Source organism: Dermacentor andersoni, chromosome 1 (genome assembly GCF_023375885.2).
Source record: "Dermacentor andersoni chromosome 1, qqDerAnde1_hic_scaffold, whole genome shotgun sequence".
In the NCBI taxonomy this organism is placed as follows: Eukaryota; Metazoa; Arthropoda; class Arachnida; order Ixodida; family Ixodidae; genus Dermacentor; species Dermacentor andersoni.
Window position 1 is genome coordinate 174,658,033 of NC_092814.1, and position 26,791 is coordinate 174,684,823.

General features: G+C 45.3%; 1 protein-coding gene across 1 annotated transcript in view; it reads right to left on the reverse strand.

Moving 5' to 3' along the window:
* Nucleotides 1–26,791, reverse strand: part of LOC126547188 (luciferin 4-monooxygenase-like) — a 73,867-nt gene that overhangs the window by 37,535 nt on the left and 9,541 nt on the right. Inside the window, exons 4-5 of the mRNA XM_050195079.3 lie at nucleotides 6,204–6,310; nucleotides 4,024–4,238 (exon numbers count right to left, since the gene is read on the reverse strand). Coding sequence (XP_050051036.2) covers nucleotides 4,024–4,238; nucleotides 6,204–6,310 — 322 coding nt within the window. The remainder of the gene's footprint in view (nucleotides 1–4,023; nucleotides 4,239–6,203; nucleotides 6,311–26,791) is intronic.

Sequence of the window (26,791 nt, forward strand, 5' to 3'; positions counted from 1 at the left end):
ACCGTTGACCATTACATTATTAATATACAGGTTAGCAATGCAGGCAATCAAGTTAAAGCTGCAAGCATGGGCAGAAAATACTGGCATTTTGGGAGAACTTCAGAATGGCTTCAGAATACGTAAGCGTTTCGATGATAACTTATTTGTCCTTTCTCTTTGTATTGAAATACCAAGAGTAGAAAGCAGACCCTTATATGGGCCTTTTTAGACATTACAGGAGCGTATGACAACGTAAACCACAACATTTTGTGGGATATTCTGGAAGGGGCGACGATTGCTCACAGCTTTTGAGAGCGATTTACCAAGAAAATACCGTTTGCGTTGAATGGGAAGGGATAAGGAACGAGGAGAAAGTTGATATCAACAAGGGACTGAGGTAGGGGCGCCCTTTATCCCCACTGCTGTTTATGATGTACATGGTCAGGATGGAGAGGGCGCTAGAGAAAAGTAATATCGGGTTTAATCTCTCATGCAGACAGGCGGGTACAGTAGTAGAGCAGCAGCTTCCAGGTTTATTTTATGCGGACGACATTGTGTTGCTAGCTAACACGCAAAGTGATTTGCGACGTCTGGCTTTCTTTTGACATCTGTGGTCTTATCTGTGGACAGGAAGGCAACTAATTAGGTTTGAAATTTAGTGTTAGAAAATCAGATGTTATGGTATTCAATGAAAACAGTGAACATACAGTGGAGATACAGGGCCAAGAAATACCTCGGGTAACAGAATGTAAATACCTTGGTATATGGATAAACGAAGGCAATAGATATATGGAAACACAGGAAAAAACAATAACAGTGAAGCGGATGAGAAATGCAGCCATAATGAAGCACAGAGCTCTAAGGGGATACAATAGGTACGAGGTGCTCCGGGGTATGTGGAAAGGTGTAATGGTTCCAGAACTTACTTTTGGAAATGCGGTTGTTTGCTTTAAATCAGGGGTACAATCAGGACTCGATGGGAACCAAAGGTCAGTGGGACGCCTCGCATTCGGCGCTCACGGGAAGACTACAAATGAAGCTGTGCAGGGTGATATGGGCTGGACTAGTTCTGAAGTGACGGAAGCTCGCAGTAAAATTGATTATGAAGAACGACTGAGGAATATGGAAGAAAGTAAATGGGCTGGGAGCGTGTTCAGGTATTTTTACACGAGTAACAGTGATTCATAGTGGAGAAAAAGAACTAGGAAGCTTACCAGCAATATATGCGGCCTGTATGGTGAGCAACACAGCAACAAAGAACGTCAAGTGGAAATCCAGAAAGGCTGAGATAATCTCATGGGTGGCGGCAGTGGAAAAGAAACCTGCCATGAGTAACTACTAAAGAGGAAAAACGAAATCAGGAAAGACACAGTGTATGGTAACTCAAAGGGAAGCTCATTACTTTTCGAAGCGAAATCAGGATGTCTTAGAACACGCACTTATAAAGCGAGATATAAGAAGGAAGAAGAAGCCAGTGCTTGTTGCGGTAAATCTAGGGAAATGATGGAGTATATTTGTATTAGAATGTGAAGATGTCTGCCCAGCGGTCGATATAGGAATCACTGGGCTCCTTGAAACCGTTGGGTTAAGCGAGAGCAGGGGGAAAGTAAACATGTCCGCAATAAATATTAGTGAGAGGTATTGTAAGATTGGTGGAAGAAAAGGAGGGAAACAACAAAACACGGAGACGTAGAAAAACAAAGTTCACAATAAGGGTTCAGAAACTTTGGTTATGAGAATTCATCTTGGGTCTCATTCTCACCTTTTTTTTAAACATAAGTAGCGCATTAGGCAATAAAATAACAAGAGATTGGTGGCGAGACCCACCGCCCCGTTCACAAGGGGACGCTCATGACATCCATCCACCCATTCTCAACCTGGCTGCAGTTGGGCTGGCGGAATCCCTGCCACAGTCAGACAGTCAGTCTGTCAATTTACGCAGACGACATCTGCATCTGGGCTTCAGGAGTAACTCGCCCGCAAGTTCGCACAAGGTTACAAAAGGCTGCAACGATGACGTCTACTTACCTTCAGAGACAAAGCCTCGGAGTTTCAACAGAAAAATGCTTATTAGTCACCTTCACGCGAAAATCGATGACTGTATACCCGGTGTCTATTAATGGCGAGTCTATCTTGTACAAGAAAACCCACTGATTTTTAGGGATCATTGTCGACCGTGACCTTTCTTGGAGCGCCATGTATCTTACCTGAGGAAGAGACTCCTTACGATACGTCATCTTTTCAATAGCCATCGCTGGAAAAGCATGGGGACAGTCGGTGTGTTCTATGCCTCAACTGTACAAAGTGCTCTTCATGGGTTTCTTGCGTTACAGCACTCTGGTGCTATCAAGCACCTGGAGGACAAATCTCACAGTGCTTGATAGCATGCAAGCTCAAGTGCTTAGAACCTGTCTAGGTCTACTGCGATGCGCATCAACCGCCGCAACCATTCCAGTCGCCAGGAAACATCCCATCGGTATGTATATCGCCATAGACATGCTTAGAACTAATCTTCGACACCTTTCCCGACTCCAGTCTCAACTCCTTGCTCCTCTTTCGGAAATTAGACCAGAGGCAACTTTTTCGAGCATTGTAGCCTCCTGCCGATCTTCTCTTCCATCCGATTTCACGCCTGCAGCAAGATCACCTTGTCCTTTATGGTGTCCTCGGCAACCACAAATGCGGCTCTCCGTTCCAGGAGTTGGAAAGAAGTCCAACTTGTGCCCTGAATCAAGTCGCTCCACATATACTGCATAATTCATACTCCAATCAAGTGCACATTGATGCAGATGGCTCTTCGACTCTAACCAGTTCTATACTAGTGCAGTGGTTATTACGGCGACATCAAGATGCAAGAAGTTCAACATCAGCCATGTCACAACGTCAACAGGGTCCGAACTTGCCGCCTGCCGGAGCGCAGTGCCTTATTGTGCATCAACAATCAACAAATCACGGGGCTATATTCTTTGACTCAAAGGCCGCCCTGCAATTATTCTTACCAGCTCTGCGTCACGGCCCACATGAACAATTGGGGGCAGAGATACGATTACACTGCCATCAAGCGATGGGCAGTGCTCGACAGGACATGAGATGGCTCGGCGTGCATGATCTCGAGGCGCACGCCGCGGCTCGAGATCATGCACGCCGAGCCATCTCCGGCACACTGAGAACATGGACCAACGGCTGTCGCGAAGAGGGTAGACGGATATCCAAGAAACATTCGCAGATCTTGGCGCACTACAGGAAGCAGAGTAATCACTACCCGCCCGGACGAGCTTAAGTAACAAGCGGTGGCCTGGAGAAGACTCCAGGCTAGAAACCTCCCCGCGTGGAACACTGCTGCACGCCAGATACCCGGGGACCTAGAGCGGCACGGCAAGTTCTACCCGTCGGACACGCCAAACTCCCTGCGTCACATGGTGCAGGGGTGCAGGAATAACACAGACGTACCACAGTCATCACCATCGCCACGCGAAACCGAGCAGAAAGCAGAATAGGAAGAAGAGTCAGAAGACCAGTGGGAGGCTCTGTTGGTGACGCAAGACCCTGAAGACCATCTACGGTTGGTGAACAGGGTTCGGGTGGCGGCAGCGAGCCAAGGCTACCTGGACTGAGGAGACCACCCACCGCTGGGCTCAAGTCAAAGAAGCCTGGTCAAACAATAAACTTTATTCTCTCTCTGTCTTGTGTTTTTCGGAAATTTACGATTTCAAAGAGCGAAACCATCATCTGCAAGTACACGCAGCAGCATTTTGTTGAAGGAACGAGTTAAATAAATAGTGATGCCGGTAAACTCAAGAGCGGAATCCACATATCATCGTTCAAACCAGTATACAATGTAACAGCGTTAATATACTCTTGTGAATAATTCTTTAGATGTACTTGGTGTAACCCCTTTCCAGCTTTGATCTCGTGTGAGAATGGCAATATTTCTAAATAAATAATACTAATAAGTCCATTATCTGCGCAGAGAATGTCGTCATACCGTGCACGCTGCCAACAGTAGCTACCGGGTGGTGCTTGGAGTCGAACGGCATCGCTCACCCGCTTTGGACGATCTGGCTGACGAAGTTGAAATGCGAGGAGACGACCCCCTTGGGCAGGCCCGTTGTGCCGCTCGAGTAGAGCACGGTCATCGGTGTGTCTCGAGGGTCGGTGCGCGGGGGCCGACTACCACTGTCCGTCCCGGCGGCGCGTCCCTCTTCCAGCAGATCGCTCAGAGTCGTGTAGTCGGCGCTCTCGCCGAACAGGAACACTTCCTGGGCACCAGACGTGAACGACGCGAGATGTCAAATGCTTCGGATTCGAATAACCACGAAGCAAGACGCAATGTTTCCAGTGCCTCCGGGAAAAGTTAAGGTACCAGTCAGGGATAGGTGTATGCGATGCCTTTGTGCCATACGGATTTTCTATCAATCTTGACCAATTTTTTTCAGGCAGCGTCAAGTAGTGGCTCTCGTGACGCGCCAATGGAGCATCGCCTGTGTAGCTCCCGACGGGACCGGAGTTGAATGTGCGAGCGGCCAATGTCGCCTTACTTCATTCATTCAAAACACTTGTGCGCGTGGTGCAACTGCAGTCGCCAACTTTCCTACAGGAAGAAACAATTAAGGCCTTTTTTTTTAATTCTTTGAGCATGAACGTGTGCCTGAACGTGAGGTCACAAAAATGTAGCGCTGCCGTCACGTTCAAGTGCAGGCAAAAGAGAAAACAAAATCTACAAACTCTAGTGGCGTGAATTTTCTCTGAAGGCCAGAACGGTACACGTGTCTCAGTTTCTCAGATTCTCAATTATCTCACCGAGGATAATCGTTCAAAGTTCAAAGAAGTTCAAAGAAGCGAAGAGGCGAAGCGGCACCTCGCTATTTTGCCGGTACTGCCATGCCTTTCTACGAACAAAAAAAAAATAAATCCTCTTGCTTTGCGGGCCGAATGAGTTAACGTGCTACTACGCCAAATTATTTCGTAATTTCTTGCATAGCTCCAAGGAATTTGTGCAAAGAACACTATAAGGAAGTTCGAGCGCTGACAGCCTCATTTGTCCTTACGGTAAACTAGCCTTGGTAATTAAATCATAGCCCCGCTTCCTATGGTAAATATGTTTACGCAAGCACTTCAGACGTGTTCATGCCATTTACGATATGTTGACACCATACATATATTACAATGAGCAGAGGCTGCTCCTTCACTAAAATTCACTCTGACAGGTGTTTGAGGTTAATTATTCATTGCGCAAAGGAACCCGGATGAATACACAAAGAAATCTGCCTTTTTAACATTCGCACCATAAGTGCGTTCCATTGCTTGCAACGCTAATGCCTTCTCCGCAATGCAAGCACAAAGTGGCGCTCTATAATTGCCTCGCCGCATGTGCATCGAGCTGCATAACATTTCCACACTGTTCTATCACTACAACAGAAGTGCCGTGGTGCGGTAGTTAAAACACGTGGCTCGCAAATGGAAAGGGATGAGCTCGAACCACGCTCTGGTACGAGGATGCTTTTTCTGTTAAATGGCATTTTTTTATGACAAACAGCGACACACATACATCCTCAGCTAGGACCCCGTTTATGATAGAGAAATGGTTATCGCCTGTAAATTATTTCATGAATTGTTGTCCTGCGCCATATCTCTTCTCTATACATTGCACATAGGTAGCCATTGATTTATACATTCCATGGCAAGCAACATCATTCGTGTCGTAGATCACAAAGGGCGCGATTCCGCTTGGTTTAGCTATATCGCCTACAAACAGTATACAGGATGGCGCTAGAGAGCCCGCAAGCTTTTCCATCTTTTAATCGGATAAACTTAAAGTACGTGTTGGAAGATTCAAGCTGCACCAGCTGCGATCTGTAGTTCTCAATAATTGTTTTTCTTTTCTCAACCATAGCAAGACACATTTGCTTCGTTTCCTGAAATGATACGATGAGGGCTATTTTCGAAGTAAATCCAAAATACCGAGAATCTGGTTTATCAAAAGTTACAAGACATCGCAGGCGCCTTGAGTCGTATTTTGGAAAGGATCATCACACCGTATACTATCATAAATGTTTTTTCAAGTATTAATACTTGCTAATACATTGCTAATTAGCAATGGGGGTGTTCTAGGGATTACGACATGTGCCGAGGGATGTATAATATCAAGCGCGGTATATCCTTTCCAGGTTAAATAAGTGCGCCGTTTGTATTTGGCAAGCTGAGCAGGTTAATGGAAAACTCACCTGAATGCTGGGCACAGATTCCTTGCACTCTTCAACCTTGGGCGCAAGCTCCGGCTCAGTGACTACAAACATGGGTCGCGAGTCATCCAGCTGGTAGAGGAGCTCTCCTGCAATGACGTGCGCAACTCTTGGGTAGCTTAACAGACATCATAAAAAGACACACCAACTCCGCAGCCATGAGTCCATGAATACGCCAAGCAAATCCAATATCACACGCTTCCTTATAGCGGGACCTACTAAACTTAGTAACCGGGGTGTCGAATCGAAAAAAATACCGGTTCGGTTCGGGTTCAGCGCGCACCGATTTCTTTCCGGTTCAGTTCTGGTTCTGAGAAATGAAAATTCATACCGATTCGACCCGCTAAACTTTATCTTGCTCTATGGCGACCAGAGTAGTGGAAAAGGGCCCTCCGTTCCATCTCACTCCATTACGAAGGGTAGAGATCCCTTAATTCCACTCCTTTTAATTCCTCGGAATGGTGAGGTTTGGACCTTTCCCACTCCTGGAGTGGCTGAGCTGAACCATTTAATTCCTCAAATTCCAGTAAATAATACCCTTTCTCCATAATTGTTTACTAATGCGTGCCCCGTAACTAAAAACGTAATTCTGAAGTTTCAAGATTGTTGAAAAATAGTGTTACGGGGACTTTTTTCTACGAGAAACATGTTGTGCGGCCTGATATTTCTACAGTTTGTTGTTGCTTGTAATCTTCCTAATGTTTGCTGTTTTTAAAAGAAGCCTTTTGTCATTTTTGGTTTCGGCAGCCTGTGCCTATTTGCTGTGGAAACAGTCATGAGCACTCAAACGAAGCATTGCGTCAACACTCGTGTGGTATAATGGTAGAGCACATGCCTGGTCAATACAGTACCCATGCCTAAAGGGAACCTCATTTCAGAAACCCATATACAAGATGCCTACTCAAGACAGTTACACGTGCAATAGGACTAGTCAAAACGATGAGCAAAGCGTGAACAAGATGAAAGCGGGACCCAACATTTTGACGAGTGGAAGTCCGTTTTTTAAGGCCTTGTAAAAGGCATGTCTACTATACTCGAAACGTTGGCTCCTGCTTTCATCTTGTTCACGTTTTGCTCATCGTCTTGAATTTCGATCACCTGCATTCCTTGTGTTTTCTCGGGACTAGTCAAAGAAATACATAAAACATGATTGCCTAAAAGTTTATTGTCTTGCTTGTCAAATAGCACAAACAGCCATATTTCAGCTGCGCGGCTTAGAAGTCACGAATATGCGATATGTTTGCAAAATATATATTCAGTGCTTGCGATCAAAATATCTCCAAAACATTTCAATTACTCATGGCATGCTAAACTGCGGTCCGCCCTTCCGACCCCCTCCCCCCCATCTCTCTCTCTGTATCTCTCTTTTCATCGAATAAAACGAAGGGATATAGCCAAGGTTCACTCTCTGTAAATTCCTTCAGAACAATAGTTCAAAATGTTTCCTATAATGATTGAGGCCTTCATAAGTGAAATTGCTTCGCGGTGTTTGCCCGGTTTTTATTCTATTTACGATTATGCCAAACAGCACGATAAGTTAAGACCTCATGGTGCACCGAGTTTTCAAATGAAGTTAGCTTCACTTTTCCTGCACACGTGTTCACATTGCGACGCCCATGCGACAGCGCCGATTTTTTCCCGCTGCAGCCACAGCATGCGAAACAGGCTTTAGGCGGTTCAGGGGCGCTATAACGTAAACCTATTCCAAACTTTTCTATTACCAATTTCGCAATCAGCACTCCTCTATTGGTCAAAGACTTTTTAGGGCCACCCCCACTTCACTGATCTGCCACGCGACGTCACGAAAACTGCGATCGCTCCACACCTTATATGACGCGTACACGTTGATTACGCATGATTAGACTAAACAAAAGAAAAATAATTATTTCCGATTCGACGCCTTTTCGCCTTTAGTCCCCTACTATTGCTCAAAACTTCTCGGACTGCGCCCACTTCGCCTGTCTGTCGCGCGACGTCACAAAGATGCGAAAACTCGCCGCGTCAAAGTGACGTGTACGCATGAAAGTCGCATTACTGTGCCGAACAAAATTGAATTTTCTTTCTGAACAGCTGGAGACTTCCCCGTTCCAAAAGGAATAGAAGATGGCTGCCCGCCGATCACTCACACACTGGCTACTCACACTTGCCGGAGAACATGGGTTTATTTGCGTATAACAAAACTTCTTGAGAGGCCGTGTAATGTTATCGAGCCCTTTCGGCACGTTTACGGCGTCGCTCATCCAACTATTCTTTGCTGAGGATCTGTTTTAACGGCATTCTTAACTTTCCTTTGCACGCCACCGTGATTTTCGACCAGCCACCCCACGCTAAGTAAGGGGAAGCGGACAAATCGCAGACGCCGGCACCACCCTCTTCATCCGGTTATCTATTTACACCGCGCTGGCTCGGCCCCATCAGAACCCTCTCCACTTGGACGTGCTTCTCACCTCTTGTCAGCCAAGTAGGTACGAAAAATCTCTCAATGTAAGCAATGGTATTCGTTTTGAATGCAAACAAAAGTCACCTATAAACGAGGACAGCGTTTGATTTGGCTGTTCACAGAACGCTGCGGTTCACCGCCTGATGCTTGCGTCGGCTGTGACGTAAATTCGACTTCAGGAGATCGGAATAAAAAGATATCGGAATAGTATTACGTTATAGGGCCCCAATGCTTGTGTTCTAAGTAAGATCGACTTGTTCCAAAATCTGTAATTCACCGAAATTCATTTGCTTAAAGCAAATCCTACGCCGTTGCGTATGAGTTGCATTCAACTACGTTATTCTCTCACTTTGAGGACTAACATGAACACGAAACGCATTGCTATGTTTTGCAAGGCGATCTTTTTTTGTTTCGCGTCTGCTGGCATATTACCAGGTGCAATTTTTTCCCGGACAGCTGTCTGATCTTTTGTTATAGTGCATTCTTCGTAGATACTCGTCAACGTGCCAAAAGACATGACACGCGTTCCAAATCACCGTGGACTCGTGCAGGGAGCAATCGTTTAGTACGTCGTTTTCGGCCTCGATTCATCCGTTATGTCGTGGGTCGAGTGCGCTTTTGTTAAGCCGAATCATTCTTGACAACTAAAATTTACTGTCTTTAAACGCATGCTAATCTTGTAACGCAGAAATGTTCCCAAGTGTACAGAAGTGTAGAATGTGCAGAATACAGCGTTGTTTATAAGTACCGCGCCGAGGCAGTCACCTATATATATAGGTAGATAGTGAAAGAACCCTTGGGAGAAATACAATACTTTGGCCAAGCCTAATTTAGTTTAAATGGAAAATTTACCATTTTTTCATTCTCGCTTCGAATTAACATTTAGCGTTCCAGGACTATGTACCCATTCCATTCCCATTTCCATTCCGGAATCTCGGGCTGCCATTCCATTCCATCTGTCCGATTGGTGCCACCATTCCATTTCCATTCCAATCCAGGTGTTTAAATAATGTGGAATGATTCCGGAATCAATTGAACTCTGGAGTTGCTACTCCACAACGCTGCACAATGCTGTCGACTTGTCCGCATGGCGCATGCATGCGCAAGAGTTGTCGGGAGGTTCAAGAAATGCGCTCTCTGGCACACGGGGAGGCAGAAATCAATGTACTCGCATAAATATGTCATTTAAGTTTAATGTTGCACAGCTACAGCAGCCATACATACAAAAGCGGTCATCCTGGGCAGTGCCGGCGTTGCAAGAGTGCGCGGCCCGGCCGCCTCGACGCGTGCATCGCTGCACTGCATCTTATCCGCGTGTCCTTTTATTGTCATCTGCACTTAGTACAGGCAAAAGAGTAAAACTATACTGGGCTGTTCGAACAGCAAAACTTTGGAATCGAATACGAGTATTCGAGAAAAATTACCGTTGAATATCGAAATATCGTATATTTCCCATTTCTACAAAAAAGTGAAATAAAAAGTTTCGTGGATTGTGTTCGGCAACAAAGGGCCTGTTGAAATTATTTGATATATGTATACCGTGATACCGATACGATCACATGTGCGATTTCAATGAAAGTAATAAAAAAAAAAGAACGGCACGTCCCTAATGTAGTGTAGTGCTCGTTGAAAAAGTTAAGTGTAATACTACAGCGCCGCACATCGTTTTGTAGGAATCCAGACATGGCGAGATTGTGCGAATAATGAAGTGTTTTGTCTAAATGGAGGCAGCAACTTCATAGGCTGCCTAAGACGAGGCATATACTTACCAACAGCTGGTACCTATTGTGCATAAGTGATCTCCATGTGTTTCTTCTTTTTTTCAGGAGCTCGATCGCATGCGCAACAACTGCGGTGCTGCTAAACCAGAATCATTCATACGAGTATCCGTATGCATCAGTCTTTCTCCCTGTAGGCTGCAAGAACTGTTGCTGTCACTTATAGCATTCTAACAGAACGAACGTTCGAGAACTTCCAATAGTAGACTTTCGAATTGAGTTGGAATAGAAAAACAAAGACTATTCGAATCGTACTTAAACTTTCAAATATTCGCACACTGCTAGTCGAAAATAGTCTTCCTGGGCGTATAAGCGTATGGATTTGTAAACACGAATTCTCACGGTCACAGCCTAATTATCGTAAGTTTCTTTCTTCGCAAACGCACATTGCAATTTAGCGACATAACAGTGCAGACATAACATTGCAGGGTCTGGCCATGTCTGACCTTTATCACAAGTGCAAAAGCGAACGCTTACGAGACATACACTACTAGCATGGCAAAAATGCTTCGCACTCGCTACCGAGGCTCTCCCCGCTTTCCTTTCAAAGCGGACACACACACACACACACACACACACACACACACACACACACACACACTCGCACACACACTCGCACACGCACACGCACACGCACACGCACACACACACACACACACACACACACACACACACACACACACACACACACACACACACACACACACCTTACAAGCACAAACACCCATTCTCGCACATAACGCAACTCGTCAGTCGTAACTATCTGCTCGTGGGGTGCGCCGTCTGAAAAAAGTAAGAATTTCGAAGAATCACTTATCTATGGAAGGAAGGAAGGAAAAAGTAGAGAACGAAAGGCAAGGAGGTTAACCAGTTTAGCTTAACCGGTTTGCTACCCTACACATGGGACCGTTATGGGGAGGATGAAAGATGGGGAGGAGAGAGAGAGAGAAGGCACACAACACAGCACACACATCGTCAGTTACAGTCCGTCACTCTTGCGCGGTACGTGACATCACTGTCACAGCCGCTTGTCCAAGCCCGTCTCTTTCATAAACCGAAGTATCGTCGCCTTCGTCGCCTTCAGCTACGATGTCTTCTGTCGGCGATATGTGAAAATAGTTGCAACTGACAATGGTCTATTGTCAAGGTGAGCTAGAACAGACGCCAGGAACTGTCTCTGAACATTATATTCAGGACAGCCGCACAGAATGTGCTCTAGCGTCTCCTCGCAAAGACAGGTATTGCAGAAAGCGTTGTCGGCCATTCCAATGCGAAATGAGTAAGATTTCGTGAAGGCCACCCCTAGCCATAAGCGATAAAACAGAGTGGCCTCACTTCGGCGGTGTCCAGTTGGCATAAAGAGATGCATCAAAGAGGACAGGTCGTATTGACGATTGCTCCGGTTGGTCTGGCCGCTTTGTGTGCACCATAGAGAGAGCGTGATCTCCCGTAAAAGCACTCGAAGTCTGCTGGCTGCGTCGGACCGTGAAAGTGGTATGGCCTCTTCCTGTGTGTCTGCAAGAGCTGCTCGAGCGGCATTATCGGCGTCTTCGTTTCCTATGACGCCGCAGTGACTTGGCAGCCACTGAAATGTCACGTGGTGTCCTTTCTCCTGTGATGTATGGAGTAGGCATCTAATATCGAATACGAGCTGTTCGAATGACCCGCGACGCAGAGCTGATAGCACAGATTGTAGGGCTGCCTTTGAGTCGCTGAAGATTGACCATTGTCGAGGTGGTTCCCTATTGACGAAACGAAGTGCAGCGCGAAGAGCAGCTAGTTCCGCAGATGTCGATGTCGTTGGGTGGTCAGTCCTAAAGCTGATGGTAATAGCTCTTGCTGGGACAACCACAGCACTGGGCGATCACTGGAAGTTTGTGGAACCATCAGTATAAATATGTATACTGTCCGCGTACCTCTCGTGCAGAAGAAGCAGAGACAGTTGTTTCAGCACAGGCGACGACAGCTCAGACTTTTTCCCGATTCCTGGTACGCTGAGATGGACTGTGGGGCTGATGAGACACCAAGGGGGTATCGATGGTTTAGATTCAGCGGTGAAGCCCCAGGGAAGTTTGTCGTTGTACTTGACGATAGTTTTAGAGAGATTCTGAGTCTGATTCTGATTCTGATGCTTGGTGCCTCTCTGAAGGTAGCGTTGCAAGGTCTGTGATGGGGGGCACGTGCAAGATGTCTGATGTGCGTTCTCAGGGCTTCCACCGTAATGTGAGTTTGTATTGGATGGTCCCGAGCAATCGCAATAGTTGCCTCTGTTGACGTGCATCTGGGCAAACCAAGACAAACTCTGAGTGCTTGAGCTTGTGCTGCCTGCAGAACACGAATATTTGTCTTGCAGGAATATTTGTCTTCCAGACTATATCTTAAATAACCGAGAAAGAGAGCTCTGTAGAGTTTCAGCATTGCGTCTAATGACATCCCCCACGTCTTTCCTGTCAAGTATTTAAACAACTGGGAGGTTGCTGTCAGGCGCCGTTTCATGTAGATAGGCCACGTGCGGGCTCCAACAGAGGTCTCGGTCGATAATTAAGCCAAGAAATATGTGGGTTCTGGCATAGGAAATGGTTCGCCCATAGATTAAGATGACATAAGGCGTCATTGGTTTGCGAGTAAATGCCACTAGCGCGCATTCTTCTGGTGATATGCTGAGACCTTGTTCACACGAGTAGCTCGCTGTCAAAGTAGCTGCTCTTTGAAGCCATGCACGTATCTGAGGACGTGTGACTGCCGAAGTCCAGACACAGATGTCGTCTGCGTATATTGAAATTTTGATGGTAGTTGGCAAGTATTCAGCCAGTCCAACAAGAGCGAGGTTGAATAGGGTCGGGCTGAGAGTACCGCCTTGAGGAACGCCCCTGCTGGTATAGCGTCGCGTAGTTGGGCCATCGTCAGTTAACACATAGAATGATCTTGCAGATAGGTAACTTGCAATCCACAAAAAGACTCGACCACCTAGCCAGGCCAACCGTCGCAAGAGCGTCGAGAATGGCCTCATGTAATACATTATCGTATGCCCCTTTCACATCTAAAAATAAAGCTGCAGATAAACGCTTAGGGGTCCTTTCGTGCTGGACATACGAAACGAGATCAACTACATTGTCGATGGAAGAGCGGTCACGTCGGAAACCAGCCATGGAATTCGGATAAATCTTGTAGTGTTCAAGGTACCCTTCCAGGCGGCCAAGGATCATCCGTTCCATTATCTTTCCTACACAGCTGGCCAGCGCTATTGGGCGGTAAAAGGTGAGCTCTAGTGGGGTTTGCCCTGCTTCAAGAGTGGTACCAAGCGGCTTACTTTCCATTCGTCAGGAACATTTCCCTCCTTCCATAAGGAGTTGTAAAGACTCAACAATTTTATCCGTGTGGATTCTCCGAGATAGCACAAATCTCGGTATGATATACCATCTGGACCCGGAGATGATGAGCGCCTGCAGAGAGCTAGTGCGCCTCGAGCTCCTCCATTGTAAAAGGAAGGCCCATGCGGCAATCACGGGATTGGGGGACGTCATCTCGGGCTGGAGGATCCGGACGAGTCGCTTGGTCTGCGATCCACGCAAAAAAGTCTTCTGCGACATCGATGTCTTGCCGCCCTTGGAAAAGTGCGAGCGCCTTGAATGGAAAACGCTGTTCCGGAAGGCAACGCAGACCTTGAACTGTTTTCCAAATGTGAGACAGTGGTTTGAGGGGGTCAAGTGTCTGGCAAAACGTTGCCCAACGTTCCGACACTAATCTATCCATACGACGCTGAATCTTCTTATCTATGGAGCGCCAGTCTGCACCCTATATGATTGAACCGTTCGTACCGAACCGGTAACCACTATTACTTTTTTTCGGCTCCTGCAGTCTAGGTTCGGGTTCCGGCACGTTCTACGAAATCATATCGGGTTCAGCTCCGGTTAGAATTCCGATTCGGCTATAGTTTTCGTTTCGGGTTCGGTTTGACACCCTGCCAATAACACGGCCGATTTAATGTTTACAGAAGCATACGCAGCAATGGTCTTCGCTTATACACCAATATGGACTGCTCAGCAATCGTCATTTTGCGCCTCTGCTAGCGGGCAAATTCATGCTCCAAGTGGTGGACGGGGTGTTGTGCCACACTGCGTGCCTATCATCCAGGCAACGGGCACTACCCCCCCCCTCCCCTCACCTCTTCGTTCTTCTGAAGTGGTTGCCCTTGTGACTGACAACCTGCAAGGTTCCACGAAACCGCCGACCCGTTCCCGTTGGTCGAACTGAGGAATTCGGTGGTACGCCGCACCAAGACTGCTGCTGCCGCGACGAAAAGGGAATGCGACGCGGGTGACGTCAGCCAGCCGCCCCGCTTCGTTCCTGCCGACGATGGATCGCCAAAGGGATTTAAGGCAGAAGCGGCCCATTGTTAAGAGAGCCGCCACCAGCTGCCCCGTCAATCTGGTGCGCTCTTCGGCTCCGCTACTTATACATATAGCACCGCTACATATACCTGCTATATCTGTACATAGTGTATAAAGCTTTCGGTCTCCTCTTCGTCTGCTCTAAGAGTCCGTTTCTGGTCCTCGACTCCGAGTCACAATAGGTGTTATCTGCGCAGGGTGAAATTTGCAGTTCTTCTGCAAGTCCGATGCAGAAGTCGGCATCAACCCTTTCAAAGACCTACACCTAGACGGCGGTACATAAATATAGGAAGGATTACGACAGCCTCTAGATTTTGTCCGGGCACTTCGACTTCAACGGAGACATGCTGTGCGTGTGTGTGTACGCTGCAGGTATGCGGGAGGTGGTGGGCGTGAGCATCGATCGAGACGTCCTGTAGCACGGCATCCAAAACCTTGAAGACCACTGAATTGGCTAACGCGAATTTTCACTTCCTGCTTGATCACTGTGACTCGTAAAATACAACAATCTTAGAACATTTTGTTGTGTTTCCAGGCTGAATTGCAATCACGAAAAAAAAAGGAATTCTTATTTTGTTTAAATGCTTTATTTAGACAATACATTGTCTAGGATGTGGGGACTAAAGGCAGATGCAACTGCCTTTAGCGATGTGTGTGGCGATGTACGTTCAAATACCCGTTAAAATAATTTTGTGACCTATGATAGCAAGATTATAACTCTTCTTTTTTGCTGCCAATGTTATGCGATTGTGGTACAGTAGTAGAAGCGCCGCGCCAAACCTCAACGAGTCGGCCCATAGAGCTTCGCGACGAGTCGTCGACCGCGTAGCTCCCGGGTGGCGCGGCGCTGAGGTTATGGACAATTGGGACCCTCCCTCCTCATATAACGAACTTACCAAACATGTTTACATGGGACGGAGACGATATCATTCGCCACGTAGGAAACTAGGCAGACCACAGGATTTAACACTCAGGTTACTCCAGGTCAAGGCATACCCTCACCCTGCACTGTCACACAGAATCTATCCAGAGATACAATCGACCAATATTTGCGAGCTATGCTCAGACGTAGCTAACTTAGAACACATGCTCTGGCGGTGCCCCGCGTTACGCGACGGCGACGGGGTCCCGTCGTCCAAATGGGAGGCCGCCCTAAGCAGCCCCGATCTTGAAGCACAGCTATGGGCTGCTGTATCGAGCCCGCGACGCAGCAGAGAGGCTCAGCCTTTCGGTACCGACGTGGGAGCGGCCCGCTACGTGCTGACGCGCGTTCCGAAGGTCCACAATAAAGTTTTACCATACCATACTCTTACGTGGCGTACGAGTGCCATGTTACGTGATGTTATATAGATGACCCGATTGCTAACTCATAACTGTTTAACCCAGTAAAATACTCGTGCAGCATGTTAGCGGAACTCAAATAGTTCTAGCAAATACCAGAACTTTCAGCCGAATATGAAGATACTCCTAGGCGCTCTTTTGCAAACTAGAAGAAAACATATGTGATGCCCTACTACAGCAGCGTAAAAAGCAGTTATTACATACGGTTGGTGGGTTGATTTTATATTTCGATTAATGCAGTGACGTAACAATGTGATAAACATCATCCTTGCCTAGTTGACCCGCCGCCCACATCCATAGCGTGTACAGTCTTTGTACAGGATGGCTCACAATGGACCAAGAAACGATACAGTCGGTGCAAGCTCGAACGACGCCGCCTCTTCCAATGGCAATGTCAATGTCAATGGCAATGTCAGCAATGACAGCACTCTGCTCAAGTGCAACATTGTTGGTGGAGCTGTGTCGCCTTGCGGTTGTACGAAGTCGCTATGCGTAGCTTGGACGAGGAACGGTTTGGGCGGTGACGCGGCGACCGCGACAGGAGGACAGTACGCCCGCTTCCACCTCTTCCAGACTTCAGCTGTCAGCCGTATGTTGGCGACAGCCAGGACGACTTCGAATGTCTGCTTTGCTCGAAGAATTTGGCGGGTGTCGTAGGTGGACGTGTACGCGTGATGGACCACTATTATTGCCGCCAGCACGCCGCCCACTGTCTCCCCTATACCGGCAGGCTAGCAACGAGCGTCATGCGCTCTGAAAGACGGCACCTGGCCTGCACAGTAGCTCAGTGGCTATGGCGTTGCGCTGCCGAACGTGAGGTCGCGGGTTCGATCACGGCTGCGGCGGCATAACGATGGGGGCGGAATGCAAAAAACGCTCGTGTACTGTTCTTTGCGTGCACGTTAAGGAACACGTGGTGGTCAAAATTATTCCGGAGTCCCCCACTGCGGCGTGCATCGTAATCAGCTCGTGGTTGGCACATAAAACCTCAGATTTTAATTTTTTTCGGGACGTGTAAGTCCGTGGCCGATTAATATAACCTGATTCTTGGGCTAAAATAAATATCCGCCCTGATATAATGCAGTCCGTCAACATTATCGGTTATGCGACAGCAGGCAATTTTCCTGTGGTAACGATATAGTACGTTCTCCGAGCAGGAAGTGCAAACGGTTCAGAACATGGAACTCACACGAATCGCTTTCGAAGCATGTCAGCGGTCTGCTGTTCATGAGCGCCTCGATTACGCACCACACAGTCTTGAGACTTTCCGTGTGGAGGCTGCTGCGCCCCAAGAAGCGCTTCAACGCGTTGTTCGTAATCTGCCATTCCCACTGAGCTCTTTCCCCGATGAATTTCCACTGTATCCGTGGCTCAGCGGCATAATTGCGTAATGCTGGTATAGCGGACGCAAACATCGCTGCGTACTTGAGTAAGGTATGAGCATTGACAGCGTAGATACTGTTCAGGCGGCCCAGTACCGCGCGATGAGGCGAAGGGAAGCGAGCAGGATAGCGCAAAAGTAAGGTCAAGATATGAAGGAAGGGATGAAGCCTCATTTACTATGCCGAAGTCCCTTTTATTTAAAGACACCAAGCCTTGATTATGGTAGCGACGCGCCTTCCTCGTTTTCCTACTCAGTCTTTAGTATTCCCAGTGCCGCCACAGTGGTGATTGTCAGCGAAGCGCACTAATACCCAAGAAAGGGAAAATATATACTGAGAGAGCATAACTAGATCGAGTTCGCCTCAATGGGTTTGGGTTTAGCGTCTTTTCAGGATCTTCTACCTCTACTTCCTACATTTGTTCCACACTTGCCTTTGTTACGTACGTGGGCTCTTCGACGGACTAGCGCTGCTCTTGCTGAATTGTTTTATGCCGGAACAGTCCTATTAAAGATTCTTCGACAAGCATCCTTAATCGTTCTTATTCCTTTTGAGTTTCCTCTGATTCCATTTCCACTGCTAGCTGCGCTAAATCTTCACCGATTTGCTTTATGCCTTGCTCCGGGCCGCTTCTTTTGGTGCTGTGAGATACAGTCTTGGTTATACGCTCATTTGCACTGAATAAGATTTCACCAGTCGTGTGCTTTCCGCCTTAGTGTCCGTGGCGTCTCGGTGTGTTGTAGCCATGACCAGCACAAACGGCAGGTTGAAGCTGTAGAGCCTTGGAGTTAGTGGCACACAACCAGTCTGGGGTATTGGCCAACAACTTGGTAGTTCTAAATAAAATTAGAAATAAGAAATGTAAAAGAATTCAAGCAAAAATTGAGAATAGATAGGTTAGAGTGAAACGAAAGAGATTTGAAATAATGAGTTTATGAAAATGAAGGAATAAGTAAAAAAAATCAAACAAAACGAACTCAGTTTGCCAGAAGAAGTGTTATCAGTTAACTCTGAAATTACAAGAGCTGGAACAGTATCAAAGAAGTAACAACCTTGAGATAAAAGGCGTTCCGGACGAGTGCGACTCTTTAGTAGCCGTTCGAAAAATCTGTGAACTAGTCAGAGAGGCAGTTGACGAGAGGGACATTGATATGTGCCATAGAGTCCCAACTGCGAACTCAACAACCAAGAGCATTGTTGTTCGTTTTGTGAGGCGCGCTAAGAGAGACTCGATATTAGCCAAGGCTAAGAACATGAGAACTGGTACAAAAGACGTTGGCCTGGCTGGTGTTAACAGTGCAATTTTCGTCAATGAACATTTGACACGCCACAACAAGCAGTTGCTTGGAGCAACAGTGGCAAAGAAGAAAGAGCTCAAATGGAAGTTTGTGTGGACAGCAGGTGGCAAGGTCCTAGCAAGGAAAGACGAAGATAGCCATGTCCTGCGAATCTCTTCTTCCGATGACCTTGCAAAAATGAACTAAAGATTGCATCAGCTAATTATAAGCTTGCTTTCTCTTTACTGTAGATGAGCACGTGTGATGTATACACATCAGAAGTATTTAACACCGCATTTAAGACCAAGTAATCTAACTTCTCTTTGATTCATTTCAACATTATAAGTATAAAAAACAAGCTTGACAGCCTACAAATTTTCTTGGAGTCTCTCGTGCTGAGATGGCTGACGATTACCGATGATACGCCCGTCATTAACAATTACGCCTGCATACGCTTGGACCGCGTAGGGAAAAGAGGAAGGGGTGTGGCGGTATATATCAGTCATAGCTATGCTTACACCATCATTGAGGAGTGCACAATCACAAATGTAAATGTTGAATGCTTAGTTATAAAAATATCTCAATGTCAGCTTGCTGCCATATTTAGGCAACCATCTGGTTGTAAACGTGTCTTCTTAGACTTTCTTGAGCAATTGCTGCAGGTTTTTCAGACAAACAAGTTACCTTTTTTTTGTTTTCGGTGATATAAATATAAATTCGGTTAGTAATGATCAGTGCGCGATGAATTACAAGAGCCTGATTATGTCATACGGATGTGAAAATTTGATTTCGGTTCCCACACGCATTGGTCCTAAAACAGGTACAACCATAGACATCTGTGTTACGAATATCAGTGTATCAGAACTAATGGGTGGAGTGATAGTTAGCGACATAAGCGATCATCCACCCGTGTTTTGTGCTACTGATCACTTCACACGCAGACATCTTGAAGTAAGCAAGTATCGAGTGATAAATGACAAATCGCTCGAAAAATTTTTTTTGCGTTAGTGGAGGCAATAAATTGGAGTAGCGTGTATGACTGCAGTGATCCTAATAATGCTTACGAGAAATTCTACAACAAGTTAAAGGTAAGGTGTGATGATGCGTTTCCTTTACAATGTGGCCGAAAGAATAAGAAAGCAATACGAAAACCTTGGATTAACCCTGCATTATACAGAAGAATAAGAGAAAGAAAAAAACAAGATGTATCATGCTTTTATTAGTACGCGCGATGTAAACCTATTTAAGGAATTCAAGAAGCTTCGAAATAAACTAACTTCAGATCTAAAGAAAGCAAAAGAAAATTATTATAAAAGTTTGTTTCTTCGCTATCAAACTAATGTAAAAAAGATATGGGACACAGTAAACAGATTGACAAGCAGAAACAATGCAATAACCAGTGTACAAGAGATTGAGATAAATGGAAATGCGATAGCAGGGCAGTGCTTGGCTAACACCTTCAATGAGTACTTTATACAATCAGGGAAGTCAGATAGTGCAATTATAGGCAGTCAACAACCAACAAGACACGTTGTTCTGTATCGCGTCCCCCCCCCCCCCCCCCCCGCCAAGAGACTGAAGAGTTACTTAATATAATAAAAAATGTCGCCGCTGGTTATGACGAATTTAGGGCTGAACCAGTATAGTATTTTTCCAAGTTACTAAAACACGTCCTCACCTATATAATTAACTTAATGTTCGATACTGCGTATCTTCTCTGACCAACTGAAGATAGCAAGCGTTGTTCCGATACACAAATCCGGAGACAAAAACGCCCTTACAAATTATCGGCCAATATAGGTATTACCTGTTTTATCAAACGTCTTTGAGTGGGCAATTAATGATCGCATAACAAACTTCTTAGAGAAATATAATATCATATCTAGTTCGCAATTTGTATTTCAAAAAAAAAAATACAAGTCAACTGAACAAGCGCTACTTCGTGCAGAGAAAATCATTCAAGGTATTGAAAATAAGGATTATACATTAGGGCCCTTTCTAGATTTGCGAAAAGCGTTTGATTCGGGGAATCATGATATTCTACTTCTAAAACTGCAATGTTATGGAATACGTGCCATGTCATTGAAATTAATAAGCAGCTATCTTGAGAAATGCTTCCAATTTACATATGTTAATAATTATTCATCGACATCGTTAAATGTAACAAATGGAGTACCCCAAGGATCAGTATTAGGTCCTAAACTGTTTTTGTTATACATTAATGACATAACTAAGATTGACAACACCCTCGATATAGTAATGTTTGCGGACGATACTAACGTATTTTTTAGATTCACAGACGAAACGTGAACTTCAAGAAAAGACTAATCACTATCTACAAAGCCTATCCAAATGGCTAAATGATAATTGTCTACAATTAAATGCCTCTAAAACCAAATACATCATTTTTTCTGATCCAAATAAGCGCGACCAAGATGACATGCATATTACGTATGGAACCGAGATTATTCAGTAAACACCTGAGTAAACATTCCTAGGCGTTTGGTTCCAAGAGTCTTTGGCATGGTCATGCCATGTGGACCATTTGGTAGTCGAGATAGCTTGATCAATAGGATGCATTAGAAAGATTTCTACATTAATACCTCTTCGGCTAAAAAAAACTCTTTATTACACTCTAGCATATTATAAGATTGCCTACTGTTCGCTAGTATGGGGTACCACCACTCAACGCAACTATAATAGATTAGCGGTACTACAAAAGCGCGTGCTACGTATTTTTGAAAATTATGCAGGAGATATCCGTGACTTACGTACCAGGGGGTTATTAGCTTATGGCCAGTCAAGTTTATCTTTATAATTTAGTGCAACATATACACGTCACAAACATATACAAAGACAGTGATATGATAGTTTAACATCAGTACTGGTTTAGGCAGCATAGGAGGAGGCTTCCGAAGATTAGGACAAATTACGGGAAACACTCGGTAACATATCAAGCTATACAGATTCTAAATAAACAGAAAGACATAATAAATTGCACAGATAGCCGTGGTAAACTTAAAAGAATGTACAAAACATTTCTTGTCACAACAGCATGTGTATTGTAGACTGTTTTACATTAGTTTCTACCTTATTCATAGCATTTTTGAATTTTTGATTCTTTTTCTGTTTTGTACGCACAATGTACTGGTACATAATCGTTCTCTACATATCTGTAACATGATAAAAGGTCTACTAGCTATCTAACACATGAATCCTGTGTGACCTTCTTGTATATGTATGCATCTCATAGTTCTCATCTGATGTATTAGAAGTCACTTTTTTTTTCTTTCTTCGGCTGTACATTAAGTGCAACTGTAATTTTTATATAATGTGCACCTCATTGTATATGTTATTGTACGCGTAAATGCTGTATGAACTGAACGGGGGCAGGGGCCCAGTCAGGCTGTTTCAGCCTTTAGTCTCTGTCTCCGCAGGAAATGCCCTGAAATAAAGTGATTTTGATTTGATTTGATTTGAATATGACGTTCGCCCCACAGGAAAATTCTTGATGGCAGCACAAACCGTCCAATCGTTGTACCTAAGAACATTTACCCTTAAAGGCAGAAAATAAGTATGCTAAACTTTAATCATTTGGAATTTGTGGACCTGCTTTAGCTCTTTTGCAAAGCTACCTTACTAACAGAACCCAGGTTGCTCGATATGAAAGCGTTTTATCCTCTCGGATAACAACTAACCAAGGCGTTCCACAGGGATCAATTTTGGGTTCTCTGCTATTCCGCATTTACATTAATGACTTTCCATCATCGCTTAACTGTTATGACTGCATCCTCTATGCTGATGATACAACGATATTCACTAGTGATAAAGACATTAACAGTCTACTAATAAAGTTAAACGCTGATGTCACCAATCTTGTTTCTTGGCGTAAAAATAACTTGCTAAATGTAAACCCTGTTAAAACAAAGTTATGTTATTTCAATCGTCCCAAAAAAACGCCTACCAGAACCCCTGAACTATACATCGATAACCACGTCATTACTCCATCTAATTCTAGGTGTTACATTAGACCCTCAACTTAAGTGTAACATTCACGTAAATTATGTCACTAAGAAGACTGCTTTTGGCATCCGCGTGCTCATTCGAACAAGACACTGTTTTCAGCAACATATTCTAAAATCCATTTACTACGCTTTCAAAAATTCAAATGTTCATAGATTATTAGCCGTTTATCAATTAGTTGTGTTATACTGTTGGATTGCGCACTGTTGATACATAATCATTATACTCCTATTCAATTACTGTAATGTTCGTATATTCATGTGTGTTTCAATATAGATTTATTCTTACTCATTTCTGTGTAATCTTCAACTACCAGATGTTCATCCATTCCTTCTAATATGTTGATTTGTATTTTCACGCCGTTCTAATTAGCTTCGTTGATAATCGTATATTCTATATTTTTATACATGTTATAATAGGAGGTCCCCCTGACAGTTTTTACTTTGGGACCTCCTTCTGTATTGCATTTCCTTCGTAATTGCAATAATGCCTAATAGTAATAAAATTGATTGAAATGAAAAAATAGAGAAGTGATAAAAAGCTCCAAGTAAACAAAATAGTAAGTCATAGTTAATCTGAAAAGCCGAAGCGGTGTTTATAATGTTACTTTTCCTAGGCTAACGTCTTTTTCTATTTTCGCGTGATGCAATGTCGTTGATTTCCTTCCGCTAGAAGCTTATGGATACAGCTGCGAAGGCTTTATTACATCTGAATAGGTTGAAGTCATTGCATTGCACTCATTCCGGTGTTCCATATCTGACAGACCATCTTCATTTCCAGAAAAGTTTTTTTTTTCTATTTTCTGTCTGAGCCATCGCTATTTTTCTAGCGTCAACGTCACCGATCTTCGGTCTTGTTGAGTGCTCAGAGGTGGATTGAGAAATTCCTCTAGATGTTGTAGCTCTCCAACGGCGTTTCTCTCCACTTGGTTCGTTTTTTTTTATGCTGACGTTCTGTATGGTTCTTATTCTATCCGGCCTAAGATATGTTCGAGGGAGATGCTGGTCGGCCTTGACGTTAGAAAAGGAATGCGAGTAGTGGCGCCCATCGCCATGCAATAAAAGTTCACCAACCGCATGAAACGACTATGCGCTCGTCGCTTGTAACTTTACGTGACTTCGAATGCTGCTGGAGGAGTAGAAAGTTTAGCCGCACGCGACGTGTCTACGTCTGCTTGTATGAGAGCGCAGATTGAACGACTGCAACATTACTAACAAGAAAGTAACGTTATACACTATGCTCCACAGTCAAAGATCTTATACTGCTGCCACGAAGAGCTTCCGAAAGTGAATATTAATTAAGCTATATAACTACATTGTCGCTGCAGGTATTTCTATATTTACTTCATTGTCTTAAACATGACGAGCAGCAGTAGCACCAAGGTCACGTGCAAATTAAGCTGCTCTAAAAATCACAAATACCTTGCGCTGCATGGGACAGAACAAGACGGACAATGTACAATACATTTCTGCGCACTCAATCAACCAAGCCAAACTTCCGCTCTCCTACAAAATTGATAAGTGGGAACCCACCACTTTGTTAAAATTTATATCAATGAAAACGAACTTGTGCCAGCCATGCTTTTAAAAACTATCGAGCGCCTGAAAAATTATCAATTGTGCTCCATCTACTGAAAAAAAAAAATATCGTTGCCTGACGAATTACAGAGAAATCACGCAACACTACAGACTGGTGAGGTGCAAATTTCCGCCACCGCACCAGAAAATGAGTAAGAGACAAGCGGTCGCTTGGCGACAGCTGCTAACAAAAACGTTGCTCAACCCGGTGATCTTGAATCTCTGTTACCCAGAGCTTTATTCGTCAAACCAATGCAAGTGTTGTGAGGCCAGCTCAACCCTGGAACACATGTTATGGGAGTGCGAACAAGGGGCTGTTCCAGACGGGGACACAGCCTCGAGCCGAACGCGCTGGGAGACTACGCTGCTCAGCACCGCCCTCGAAGACCAACTTTGGGTGGTCCAGCGGGCCGAGGAAGCCACCAGAGCTCAAGGGCTCGTGGCCGACGCCTAGGCGGCAATGTTAGCCCAATCCACAAATAACTCGCCGGACCTTTGAATGAAGTTCTTCTTTTTCTTCTTCTTCTTGTAATTTGCTATCGAGGCACAGAGTACAGCTTGCGCGTGAAATAACTGAAGCCTTTCATATCAGAAGGGGAGGGCTGTGTGAGTTAATCATCAATACGGCTCTGGGATAAAGAATTTGAATATTTGGTCAGCACGTGGCGGCCGCCTGTAATGTATAATGTACCACTGGTGCGTATGGCTTTTGGTAGGGCGCTTGCAAATTTGCAAATGCTGAGGTTTTTTGTCGCGTGCTTTAGCTATTTGCTGTTCGTATTCTTTCTTCGTGTGTTTCGTATGAAAGTCAGTTGAGAGTTAGCGTATGTTCCGTGTACTTTCCTTGTCTTTCGTCCAACTGCGAGCGCTGCACGAACTTCAACATGAGTTCACTTCAAGAATTACACTTTCCGTTTGCTACATTTTGGCTGAAACATGCACATATAGGTACGGTGCTCAGCGATTGAAACACGATACTCGGACAACATGGCGGCCGGGACTTTCCAGCGCCACCGGTGGGCACTGGTGGCAATGATATGATGCTTTTTTGTGTCACATGAATGTGAGAATCTTTTTTCATGCATCGTAACTGCATTCGGCCTACTGAGTGATAACCTAGCGATCACCGGTGCCGCAAAAAGCGCCGGCCGACATGCTGTCTGAGTATCGCGTTTCAATCGCTGAGCCCTGCATATGTTTTCGTAAGCTTCGTAATTGTCTTTTCGGATCAATAACCGAACTTTTCTTTTAGTACATAGTAAAAGTATTATGACATGGACTTTTATTCATGAAGAGGATAGGAAGGCCCACTTCAGACAACTCGATCCTTTAACTTGCATTATTGATTGACCTTACTCTTCGAATATCGTCGTCTGATGTCCTGTATATTTTGTTGCCATTTTCATTATAAATACATATACATGACAAAACCACAAAAATTATCAGTTCGAGAGAGCGCTGTAATTTAATTCAAAATGTCATTTTAAAGATAGAATCTATCGCTCAACACTAAAGAAGCGTCATTAATTTCTCTTCGGGGAGTTTTGAGTTTGCTCGCCTAACAGCGAAGTCCGCGAAGAGCGAAGCGTCCATATCGATGAAGCATTGCCCACTGCAAGAGGGTCCCGGTGTGCCCGTCGCGCCGTTCCTTGTTTTTACGTCCCTTGCTTCCTTTAGTATTATTTTTTTTTTATTTCTCGACAACCGCAAGTACAGCCATATGGTACGTGTACGGGTCTCCACCATGTTCTTGCAAAATGGAAAGTTGACAGGGAAGGGAAGAGAGATGAAGAAAGGGGGAGGGGGCGTGTAGCGGGGTGGTGGAGCAGGCAAAGTCAAACACGGAACGATCGGCGCTTATCGCGGCCTCCCTCGCTCGCCCCTGTTCCCCTGAAAGCGGTCGCCGCTCGCCATTAGCCCGGACAAGTGGCCCTAGGCGGAGGTTCGGCTCCAAATCGAGGCTGAGATATAGACCAAGCCGCCGCCAGTGCGGACCATTAGCATAAACCACGGTGCGGAGCGCACATCCCTCGAGGCCGGTCAGCGCGTTTTCGGCCTCGACCGCTGGCATTGAAAACTATTTTTCCCCTCACGCGTGCTTGTTCCCCTTATCGCGGAGGGACGCGCGTCGTCCACGCCGGCTCGTTTCAGAGAAACGGCCCGCGCGCCACGAGATGAGCAGGCGGGCGCAGCAACAACACCACCGGGCAATATCGCCGATATGCGGTCGATGCGTCGAGCTCACTCGGGAAGAAGAGTTGACGCGGCTCCTCGCTTTCTCAATCACGAACAGTGCGCTCTGCATAGCGTCAATAGGCACTCGCGAGAGACACGGACAGCGTGGCCGAGCGGGAGAAGTGC